The sequence below is a fragment of the Podarcis erhardii genome (assembly GCF_964252035.2).
Source record: "Podarcis erhardii genome assembly, chromosome: 9".
Classification (NCBI taxonomy): domain Eukaryota; kingdom Metazoa; phylum Chordata; class Lepidosauria; order Squamata; family Lacertidae; genus Podarcis; species Podarcis erhardii.
Genome location: NC_138512.1, coordinates 50160636 through 50173415, shown reverse-complemented (window position 1 = coordinate 50173415; position 12780 = coordinate 50160636). Strand labels below are relative to the sequence as shown.

General features: G+C 41.1%; 1 protein-coding gene across 1 annotated transcript in view; it reads left to right on the top strand.

The window, feature by feature from the left end:
* FAT4 (FAT atypical cadherin 4) overlaps positions 1-12780 on the top strand; it is a 140966-nt gene that overhangs the window by 82121 nt on the left and 46065 nt on the right. Inside the window, 2 exon segments of the mRNA XM_081876537.1 lie at positions 5197-6119; positions 6953-7127. Of these exon segments, the coding sequence (XP_081732663.1) occupies positions 5197-6119; positions 6953-7127 (1098 nt within the window).

Genomic DNA, 12780 nt, shown 5'->3' with positions numbered 1-12780 from the left:
CCTGCTGTTTGTAGCAACTGGCATTCAGAAGCATGACAGTGGAAATTACCTTATAACTCTCTCTGACAATTGGATTTGAGACTTACTTTGTCAGCTCAAATGTGTTATTATCGCATGATATTATTAAAGTGGGCCATTAGAACATGTAGCAGATACATGGTGTTGCTACAGAGCATAGACCAGGCGATATTCAGTGCAACCAGTGCTTGTTTCTAGAAAAAAAGGTGCAGGAATGCTGCCCTGTCCCTCCTGCTTCTGCGCCAGCCGAAGACACAGGGCTGCTCTGTGAACGCTGTGAGCTCCCTGTGCGTCAGCTCTGCAATCTGCCCTGTCCCTTCTGCTTGCACACGGAAGCCTGAGAGACAGGGCAGATTGCAGAGCTGACACACAGGGAGGCTTCTTCCTGCACATCAGCTGTTAGCCCAGGAGGCTGAAGAGCCTCATTAAAGCCCCGCTGCACCTCTGGCTCATGAAAAGACCTTCTCCAGTGCCCATAAAGGATGTCCTCTTCGTGTTCCAGGGATAGTCTTCTCATGAGGCAAAGGCATGGTGTGGGAAGAGGTGCTGGAAGGCACTTTCCTGCTGAAAAAAAGCCCTGAGTGTGACCAACTTTCTTCAGGTTACAGTCATACCTCATGTTACGTCCGCTTCATGTTATGTTCTTTCAGGTTACTTCCGGGTTTTGCCACTCGTGCATGCTCAGAAGCGCAAAATTACATCACATGTATGCACAGAAGTGGCAAATCACAACCCGCGTGTGCGCAGCCGCGCCTCTGCAGGTTGCGTTCTTTTCATGTTTCGAACGGGCCTCCAGAACGGATCCTGTTCGCAACCAGAGGTACCACTGTATTGGGTAAAGACTGTAAACGCCCTCTAATTTCAGTATTCAATATACCGTGGTATCTCTGTTTACGAACTTAATTCATTCTGGAGGTCTGTTCTTAACCCGAAACCGTTCTTAACCTGAGGTACCACTTTAGCTAATGGGGCCTCCCGCTGCCGCTGCCGCATGATTTCTGTTCTCATCCTGAGGTAAAGTTCTTAACCTGAGGTACTACTTCCAGGTTAGTGGAGTCTGTAACCTGAAGTGTTTGTAACCCGAGTGTTTGTAACCTGAGGTACCACTGTGTTTACACTGATAAGAATTCATATAAAGTATCTTATCAATATAATTATTTTGAAGATATATTGTGGAAATTGTTGAGACTTAATTTAGGCAAGGATCGCCTTCTTCCACTGATTTCAATGGAACAAGCATGGCTAATTTTGTCAATATAATGCCAATGTTTTCCTGTAAATGGATCAAAAGCTTACCCATGTCTCAACAAATATCCAAGAAAACATAATCCAGCTGTACTTTGAAACTTCATTCTCCTTAAGACATTGTCTGTTTCTGCATGTTCCAAGAATGAATCTAGAAACAACAGATTGGCAGGATTCTGGCAAATTTCCTGTTTTTCCACAGTATAAACAATGATGAAGATGGAAGGAGAGTTCAGATGCTAAATATCCAGTGTCATTTCCTGTTTAACACACTCTCTGAAAACAATAGTTATTAACTTAAATTTTGGGTTTTTTTGGCATTCTATGAACAAATGAACATCAAAGAAAATTAACTATAACTTTCAAATCCTGAACAAATAAATGATATTTTTTATTGTTTGATCCACTTTAAAGTTTAACTGCAAAGCAGCTTTAAAACCCAGCATTGCAAATTTTTATTGTATGACCAGGAGCTGATGCCAAAATATGGGGAAATGCTTATTGTGAAAATAATATCAGTTAACCTTCGAGATGTAATTTAACAATAATTGAAAGAAGGCTGCTTATTCTCTTGGATTGTAAAATTCAAACCAATTTCAAACATAATCTGATGTAAATATATGAATGTTTTATACTGAGACCATCAGTCAATCTAGTTCATTCTTTTGTGCTGTGATTGGCAACGAGTTCTCGAGGTTCTTGTTTAGAATTTGGGTGCGTGAGAATTTCTGAGGATAGCTGTATTTCTGTCCTTGTATTGGATTGAGTAATGTCAATTAGCTGTTTTCTAATAGAGGGCAAACAAAATTGAACGCCTTCCCCATCCCTACTTTCAGCCAGGGCTGTGGTGAAATCCATTCCCCAATAATTCATTGGTGGTGATGAAAATGGAGATGTTTTGTTTATTCAGGGCGTTTTTGGAACCAATATTGGTGACCTGTATTTACCAATATTGGTGACCTGTATTTACCATTGGTGGCTAGAAGTAGAAGAAAATTTTATGTTCTATGGTAGCAGCAGAGCTCCTCATAATGGTAGCCAGAAGTTGGCCACAGTGTCGTATTTTATGTTATTCAAGTCTCATTTTCCATCTATCCACTTTTTCAGGTTCCTCTCTGCATTGCCCTCCTCCTAATATTCTGCCTCTGTAAGATTTTAATCCCAGTTAAATTGGCAACTTTCCTTTTCCTCACAGTAACTGGATTGAAAACTGTTATAAGTTCCCTGAAGAACTAAACATTTCAAAATATCACACCAGCTCAGTTGATAAATGTGAAAGACTTCACTGCCATGACTCCATTTCAGTATTGATTCCAAAATTGTTGTCTTGCTTCTATAGTCTTATTTTTTCCTATTTAAATCAGTTGAAAAATTGCTACCAGCTAATAAATTACCAGTTATTAAATAGGGTATTTCCCCCTTCAATTTCTGGCTTATATACATCCCCCCCCCCATCAATGCATTTTTTTTTCCTGTAGAGAGCTCTGCTAAAGTGTAAGGTAAATATAGGATCAAGTTTTCATTTAGGTCTGGCATAAAATGTATGCAGAATGTTATTTAATACATCATCTATATATAAACACTAAAATGAAATAGCATCTTTTCAGTTTTAGAATAATAAATAGCCATGATTGATTCACTGAATATTACAGGGCTTAATTTATCCCCTAAGAACCTCAGATTGCTACTGAGAAGTGTTAGCATAAAGAATAAAGCAATTGACTGTATCAATAACTAATATCAAGTTTTACAAAAAGTGAAAAAAAGACTGTTGAGGAAGGGCTTGATGGAAAATGAAAGCCATTAAATGCAAACCTCAATCTTTATGACCAATTAGTCAGATAAAATTTCCACATTATTTATTTAGCACTGTAAGCTCTCAACCATTAATGGAGAGACATGAGAAAGTGATAGATGTTGGTTTGACTTTATAATGAATAATACAAACAGAACGGGTTTTGGGTTTTTAAACTGTCACCATATATTTCCCAGTGTATAGCATGCTTGGAGCTGCTTACCAGCTTTTGGTGCAATGTTTTGCTGAGTTAGGCTCCTTAAATTCCAATGAAGTAAGGATGCATGGTATTTTTGTCAGTGCATGAAATATATAGAAACCTAAGAAACACAGGGACGTGGGTGGTGCTGTGGGTTAAACCATTGAGCCTAGGGCTTGCCGATCGGAAGGTTGGCAGTTCGAATCCCCGTGACGGGGTGAGCTCCCGCTGCTCGGTCCCTGCTCCTGCCAACCTAGCAGTTCGAAAGCACGTCAAAGTGCAAGTAGATAAATATGTACCGCTCCGGCGGGAAGGTAAATGCTGTTTCCGTGCGCTGCTCTGGTTTGCCAGAAGTGACTTAGTCATGCTCGCCACATGACCTGGAAGCTGTACGCTGGGTCCCTTGGCCAATAAAGCGAGATGAGCACCGCAACCCCAGAGTCATCTGCGACTGGACCTAATGGTCAGGGGTCCCTTTACCTTTAAGAAACACAGGAAACTTGTCTCATACTGAGTTAGGTGGCTGGTTCATAAAACTCCTTATTAACTGTATCAGTGGTAGGGGACCTCTGGAATCTGGCCTAGCCTTGGCCCACCAGGATTTTGTCCATGAGCTATTTTAGTGAAACTACACCTGTCTGTCAATCAGGTGACTCCCTTGATGTCAGGTGGTTCACTGGGCATGCAGAAGAGAGTATTTAACCCCTGTCCCTGTCAGCTGATGGGCAGTGAGATAAATCCTGCTTGGTCACTGTCTCTCCCCCACTAGGAAACTTCAACATCTGGAGAAGACCACACACCTGACAGTATGCCTGTGTGGATGAAAAATATCTGGGCAAAATGGTACCCAACCCTTGGTCTGCACTGACTGGCAGTGATTCTCCATGGCTTCTGACAGGAGTCTTTCTTAGCCTGAGAATTTTTTTGCTTGTATTGCATGTGCTCTGCCACCTATTTATGGTTTTTCCTGCTCTGAGTTGCCATTAACCAAAACTCTGCTCACCATTCTAATCTTGTCTGCCTAATAACTGTTCTTCTTCTAAATGGGAACTTTTTAAAAGGAACTGATACCCCTCCCCCCAATGTAAATTGTATTTTTTAAATTCAGCTTTCTATTCAAATTATGCCTTTCTATTCAATGAATCAAGAAGCAGTTCTCAATAGATCACTCACACATGAGCTATAGACTTAAACTTGCTAGTGCCAGGAAAAGGATTACCAATTCAGCTGCCAGTGTAGCATGTTGTGTCACACCATGGACAGTGAATATTATCAGAGCCTAATATTTTATACAGAAGATTAAGTTAGAATCTCTCAGCCTTATGACTGAGAATTGCAACACAGCACCTCATCGGATTAATCTGCTATCATTGTGGAAACTCTTGATTGTCTGCTGAACAACAATCCTACATCTAAATCAGTATTTGTTAACAAGTAGGAGAGTTTATATATCCCATATAAAGCAATGTTTGCTGATCTTCAGCTGAATTTTAACCATCTCTTCTTTAATAGAAACTGGTAACCTGATCACAGCCCCAGCTGCTCCAGAGCAAAACCAGGTTTGGTGGTGTGATACTGACTTTCAGCATACAAGATCTTGTCTAAAGGCACTGTCACAGTGATAAATCAAGGACTTCTCATCTTTTAAAGCAATCGTGTGCATGTTTCAAATGGTCCTGGCAATATGCCAGTGACAAGTGCAGGGATCATCTTCTAGCTGTATGCATGTTGTCTCTGCTTTCAAACGTTGCACTGAGCACACTGATGTTCACATGGTGCAGCAAACACAATCCCATTTCTCCATGTGTTCTCTGTATGTGGTGGTAACAGTTGAAGGATGCTATTGATTATGCAACATTCAGGATAACTAACATGCTTTATGTCCTTAATGACTAAAAGTGGTTAAATCTCTCTTCTTTCTGTTTGTTTCGGTTTTCAGGTTCTAACTCACAATTGTCCTACAGCATTACTTCTGGAGATAGCCAAAGCCAATTTAACATTGACAAAAATGGGATTCTAAGCATCAGGAAGCCTTTGGACCGTGAAAGCCAATCTTTCTACAGTCTTATTGTTCAGGTCCATGATATGGCTCCTCTTCCAGCCTCCAGATACACAAGCACAGCACAAGTATCTATCATTCTGCTAGACGTGAATGACAACCCTCCAAGTTTTATCTCTCCTAAGCTGACCTACATCCCAGAAAATACCCCTATTGACACCATTGTTTTCAAAGCCCAAGCAACAGACCCAGACAGTGGTCCAAACAGCTACATTGAGTACAATCTGCTAAATCCTTTGAGAAACAAATTCAGTATTGGTACAATTGATGGAGAAGTAAGGCTCACTGGAGAACTGGACAGAGAGACAGTTTCTAATTACACCTTGACTGTAGTTGCCATGGACAAAGGTCAGCCACCTCTTTCTTCATCTACTGATGTAGTTGTGATAGTCCTTGACATCAATGATAACAATCCCGTCTTTGCTCAACAATTATACAAAGTTGAGATTGCTGAAAATATTCTAACTGGGACAGACGTGGTTCAGGTGGTTGCTGCAGACGGAGACGAGGGTTCCAATGGGCAAGTTCGCTATTCCATCATCAGTGGAAATACTAACAATGTGTTTCGGATTGACTCTGTCACAGGGGTAATAACAGTAGCTAAACCTTTGGACCGAGAGAAGACGCCTTCTTATGCATTAACAGTTCAGTCAGCTGATCGTGGAAGTAGCCCGCGGATTGATACCACTACAGTCAGCATTATTCTGAGGGATGTAAATGATTATATTCCTACATTTGAACTCTCTCCCTATTCTGTAAATGTCCCAGAAAACTTGGAAACGTTACCAAAGGTCATTCTCCAGGTTAGTATGTGTGAGAAAGTAATAAATAGTGCATAATAGGCAACACCTTCATAATCAGAGTAACCTGTTGTTGGATGTCAGCCGTCAATTTTGTATTATGCTGAATATGCGCTACAAGTTTTAAGTAGCTCCTTTCATGAGGAGAATGACTTCCACTTGCACAATGGGATCCCCCCCTGCTTTCTTCCTTGCACCTCCAACTATTCTGTTCCCCCAAACCTTGGGAGCATATTTGGGGTCAACGCAGGTAGGAGGACAAGGTGGGGAAGTCCTATTGCACAAGTGGAAGTTGTCTCATTTGCAAAAGTATTTGGTTTGATACCACCATATACCAGTTAACTATATAAATGCATGGTTTTGTTTCCATACTTCTAAGATAGTTTTAGCCCTTGACAGTGCATTAAACAGAAACTAAATAGCTTTTTTTTTATCTTGACCTCATTTTTTTTTTTAAAAAGCTTCTCATTTTCACCCACTTTTCTTTATTCTCTCAATTTTTTGCTTTGCAGTAATTTTTTGGTGTAGTTACTGAAGTGTTATTAAATCTTTTTTTAAAAATATAGATGCATGTCTACCATTTGTTTTCTAAATAGCTACGTTCAACCTTTTGTTGACAGCAGCAGCTGGCTGGGGGTGGGAATATAATTGGTATCTTTAAGGAATAGTTAAAGGTATGCCAGATCTTTTCATTGTTTTAATCAGTTTTAATAGATGTATCTGCTCCGTCAAGCACAAGGCCACTTTTCCTTCGATACATGAAAAATAATTGTATGGCCAACAAAGGCACGTTGGGTAGGGATTTGCAGTTATATTGTGCTTCATTACTTCTATAGGTTGTAGCAAGGGATGATGATCAGGGCCCAAATAGCAAATTGACCTATCTTCTTATTGGTGGAAATGAAGATGGGGCCTTTACGCTCTCAGCCAATGGGGAGCTCCACCTTGTACAGAGCTTGGACCGAGAGAAAAAGGGGCAATATAACATGCTGATCACAGCGGCAGATTCAGGTAAGCCAAGTCAATTATTTATCCAGGTTGCACAGCCCTATTTAAGTACCAAGAGACATAGTCTTATGTATAAAGAAATGATGAAACGTAAAACTAAACATTTCTTACTGTTCAGGGGGATGGTGAATTACATAAATTGATAACACCCTTGTGATGGAATCCTGATTCCACTAAAGCCAGCTACAAACATTAAGGCTGCAATGCTATACCCTTACCTGGGACTAAGCCCCAGTGAACTTAATGGTACTTACGTCTGAGTAGACATGTATTAGATTGCACTGTAAAAGATCTATGCTCTCAAAATCTGGATTTAATACCTAGTTTTAACTTCCATGGTGCTTTTTTATTGATTTGCTACCTCTGTCACTATCACTTAGTAGCTTCTCTGCCTGTGCAGGAACTGGTCATTTGTTTTTGTTTTTTCCCCAAGGCTGGATCTATTTGCCAAACAACAGAAATAATGCAAGTTGAAATAAGATAGAGAAAAGCTAAGTATAGAATGCTGCATTCCTGTAAGCACCGTGAAAGTAATCCTGTATTTTACTGGCAACTGCTATCAGTTACACATTTTATGTCCTCTCTGTTAGAGGATTTTTCTTTCTAGCTTTTGCACTGGGGAGCCCAGGAGATAAAATATGTGGTTGTCAGTGGTGTGGTAGCTGTAGTTTTCTGGAGTGTGTACAAGAATAAAAACTGATGCTTTTTTGCTTCTGGCACATAAAGAAAGGGAAAGAGGAGTAGCACCAAATGAGCCGCAGAATTGGAACATAGTAAGTCCATTGGTCCTTCTTGCTCAGTATTGTCTAGTAACTCTCCAGGATTTAAGGCAGGAGTCCTTCCTAGTCTTACATGGAAATGCCAGGAATTAAACCTAGAACTTTCTACATGAAAAACATATGCTCTACCACTGAACTGCGCTAGGGTGAATCGTTACAAACAAAGATCTGGCTGTGTTGATAACTGGTCTCTTCCATCTTGTGGCCATTCCGCACAGATATAAAAAATATTTACTATTTTACAGTGGCCAAATGAATTTAGCCTCTTTCTGGAATAGAAATATATGCTGCAGCAGCAGCAGCAGCATACCGTGTAAACAGAGCTGCATCTAAAAGCCAAGTTTCCAAATGGTTCCTCAAGCCTTTTGTGGCATTTAGCTGTGTTAATAGAAACCTCCTCCTGTGTCCCAAATGAAATGTACTGGCATGGTAAAAATCTAAGGTACCCCAGGACAGGGCTCTTAGAACTTTAATAGTTGTGTAGAAGAGGGCACTGAAGTTTACATAACAAGATACATCCACTTAAATGTTCTCTTCTACTGTTAAAAGTGCAAAAGCCCTGTCTTCATTTTCAAAATCTCTACATGGATCTCCATATATGTGGTTGTGTTTGGAGCAGACATCCCAATGGGTAGAGTGAGCTAATATGAGCTGATACTGGAAGGTGTTCATAGACATTTCCCAGTGATTGTTGGTTTGGTTGACATTGTTTCCAGTTCACACACAAAAATACATAATACTCCAGTGAACCGAATCTTACTGAAATAAAAAAGAAGAAGCTATAAACCTCGTATCTGGAATTGTTTGAGGAGTTTTTTTGCCAAGTTTTTGACTTTCAGACTCATGGGGACAAAACAGACAAAGGGACTACCCTTGAGTAAGCAACTGTGTAAGCTACAGTGAGGATCCACATTTATTGTACATAGTAGCCCTTAAAAATATTTATTTAATGCCTTCTATGTGTCACTTCTATTTTTAAGCTTGTGTAATTCACACAGTTTTCAGCCAAGATAACACGGCAGAATTCCTTTGCAGCAAGCAAAGCCGAGTGTGCCAAAACCATGAAAAAGGGCAGCTTGTCAAAAACTAACACTCATCCATACAATCTCTGAAAATAAATCATGCAACAGATATTACCTCACGGACCTTGGTTTGGTTTTTATTACCAGGGGGGTGGGGGTGAATGCTGGTCGGTTATTTTCAGAAATGTACTTCCTTACATAGAACCCAGATTTATAAGTTGTGTGTGTGCTTTTCAAAAATAGAGCACCATATGAAGGGAAGGGCAAAGTCTTAGTTGCCTCATTATTTTCTTTCTCTGATTGCACCCGTAGTGTAGTAGTATACACATACTCCACACAAGTACTGGAAACTTGGTGTGATGGCAGACATGGAAGCAAATGTATTTTGTGCCTCTAGGTAGACAGATGGGTGATAGAAAAGGACAGGTAGAAATCCTTCAAGTCTCAAACTCTCCACCATCCTGACTCAATAAATAAGCAGCAACAGTAACACAAATGTCCCACCAAACATGTTACTTAACAAAATCTATATCATCCAAATGTCTGTCTACACACACATGTTTGCCATCACTGTAGGTTTATGTGGACAGTGGCTCCGTAGCTCTATCTAACCACACATTCTGCTACTGTTATGGTAGACTTGCTCCTGGGGTTGGCTTGTTACATCATACTTCTTTGGTCTAGAAAAACTGAGGACCTCTGTGCACCAGGCTCCTGAGTATGGAGGTCACTCGCTCACATTGATGGTGGACTTCAGTTACAAAGAGGTTAGATATCTCTGTGTGAAGTGGGGAGAGCTTACATGGAACTTTGTAGGCACTGACTTTTAGCAAACTTCTGCAAACACAAACCATCTCAATACATAGAGTGTTTTTCCTGCATTCTTATCCTTCAATGATTTCTAGGAGCAGCTGCCATTCCAGTGTGGCTTGTGTAAAAGGGCCCTTACAGATCAGCTGCACACATAGCCACAACTGCTGGCTGATGGCAGAATTCTTTTTGGTGTTAACTATGAGATATGCTTTATTGAGTTCCTTTCTCTTCCTCTATTCTCTTTATCTCAGTCATTTGTAAGCTAGACAAGGCACTGCCTTCAGGTGTCCCTCAAGCATTCCAGCTGTTCTGCTTTGCAAAGGTATCCCTAGGTAATGGCTGCATGCCTTCTTGCTTTCAGAGATAGCATCCTCCCCACAATTCAATTAATAGGAAAACTGAAGAAGTCAATCACATAGTGACCACTATAGTATGTTCATTTTGGAGCCTGGGTGATATATCTTACCATTTGCAAGCTATGCAAAACAGCAATCAAAATGAGGTAATGGATATTTTTTCTTGTTCTCCTCCCCTTCTCTCACCAACCTTCAGTTTTTATTTCTAGCTATCTATATTACTAAAGGCATATCCACACCATAATTTAAGGCATAGGACTTCCCACAAATAATCTTTGGAACTGTAGTTTTCCCTCTCAGTGCTACAAATCCCTAGCATCTTTAATAAGCTACAGTACCCAATTTTTTTTGGGGGGGGGAGCCATATGTTTTAAATGTGTGCTGGATGTGCTTTAACGGCCTGGTGTAAATATGCCCTTTGTGTAACATTATTTGTTCCCATGGCATGGTCAGCTCAGGGTAGCTGCACAAAAAAGTCAGCCCACACCATGCTAATATGTTTGGGAATGATAATGAGCCACCACCAGAACAGGCAGGCTGCTGAGATGGTGGTTCAGATGGGCCTTTCATCTGAGGTTCTTAGCAGCACAAATATACTGTGAAATCCTATGAAGTTGGAAACTCAGCCACAACTCTTATGTCAGTCCATAAAACATGATGAAGAAAGAGTTTCCCATTGCTAGAGTGTCTCTATCATAGTCTACAAAGGGAAGATGCAGTTATTAGATGTGAGTGTCTAGTAACATGGCATGCAACTATTTGAAGTCAAGGGAAGAGAAAGATTTAATGAACATATAATTAATGGATTTGCCTTACCATTGAAAAAGAGCACATTTTCCTTCTAAAGTTATTTCTGTCTTTGCACAAAGTAAAATACCGGTAAGTCAGTTTTGTTGTATTCAGATTTGAGTACCTCTAGCTTTGTGTGTGAGAGAGAGAAAATGATGGGGGGGGGAGAAGCTTTTCTTGAAATAAAACAAATAAATAACGCCATATGTTGAAAGTCAGAGATGAGCAAAATGGCAGTGTGCCACCCCAGAAAGCGGCAGCTTTTATCCTCACTTTTTCATCTTTGAACATTTTTCTGGAGAAATGTTGGCTTCCATCCTTGCTGTTATTAATTGCCTGACTATAGAGTAGCACATCTGGATCCTTACTAGCAGCCTTGGCTTGCCATCTGAGTGAACTATGGTTTTTCCTCGTTCTCCCCCCCCCCCTTCTGCCACCCTGCACATTTATGAGGCAGAACAGCCTGTTACCTGAAGAACTCCTTCAACCAACTTGCTCTGATTCGAACCTTAAAAAGCCTGCACTTGCCAGATTAGTTGTTCCTTACTTTCTTTGTTTCAAGCCTGCTACCTTTGCAGACATATTGTTTGGTATTTCTCTTTGCCTCTGCAAAACCTAGCAAGATTTTTCTCTCGTTCTTTCCTGCTTCCTTCTATGCCTAGAGAAGGGTTACATTTGTAGCTGCCTCACTGGCATGCTTTTTTTCAGGCTTAAAATAAATCCAAACCATGCAGCTTCACAATCTTGATTTGTTACGCTTCTTTCCTCATAGTTAGCTCTGTTCCCTTAAGTGGTTTGGCAAATTACATATTTCAAGAAAGCTATTCTATTTTTCTTTGCCCCACTCCACCCCCATTGCATTCCGTGCTGTGGTCTTCAAGCCACTTATTGCCTTTTAAAGCGTTCTGTGTAAATTCTAATGTTTACATATTCCTACAGAATTATTTTGCTCTACATCATAGTCCTGTTTCTACTTTGTATCTCCTTCTAGTATCGCTAACAGAGTCACTATAGGAACATCCATGACCTTTGTTTCCAGCAGATAAAAGCAACATAGGAACTTGCCTTAGATTAAGTCAGGCCTTTGGTCCATTGAGCTCAGTATTGTCTACACTGACTGGCAGCAGCTCTCCAGGATTCCAGGCAGGGTACTTTCCCAGCTATACCTGGAAATACCAGGGACTGAACCCAGGGCCTTCTGCATATCACTCAACTATGGCCTTCTCTCTCTGTGTAAGATATATTCCTTGCAGATATCTAACATGTATTATTATTCTTATTCCTCTAAGGAGCTCAGGGTGGCATATATGGTTCCCCCATGTCCATGTTATCCTCACAACAACCCCATGAGGTCGGTTAGGCTAAGAGGCATCAACTAGCCAAAGGTCACCCAATGAGCTTCATGGCTGAATGGAGATTTGAACCCTAGTCTGCCAAGTCCTAGGGATGCGGGTGGCGCTGTGGTCTAAACCACAGAGCCTAGGGCTTGCTGATCAGAAGGTCAGCGGTTCGAATCCCCGCGACGGGGTGAGCTCGTTGCTCGGTCCCTGCTCCTGCCAACCTAGCAGTTCAAAAGCACATCAACGTGCAAGTAAATAAATAGGTACCACTCTGGTGGGAAGGTATACGGCATTTCCGTGCGCTGCTCTGGTTTGCCAGAAGCAGCTTAGTCATGCTGGCCACATGACCCAGAAGCTTTCTGTGGACAAACGCCGGCTCCCTCGGCCTATAGAGCAAGATGAGCACCGCAACCCCAGAGTCGTCTGCGACTGGACCTAACGGTCAGAGGTACCTTTACCTTTACTGCCAAGTCCTAGTCTGACACTCTAACCATTGTTCTTTCTATTATGTCAACCTACCCCCTGCCTCCTGCCACTTGGTTGGGGGACATCTGTAG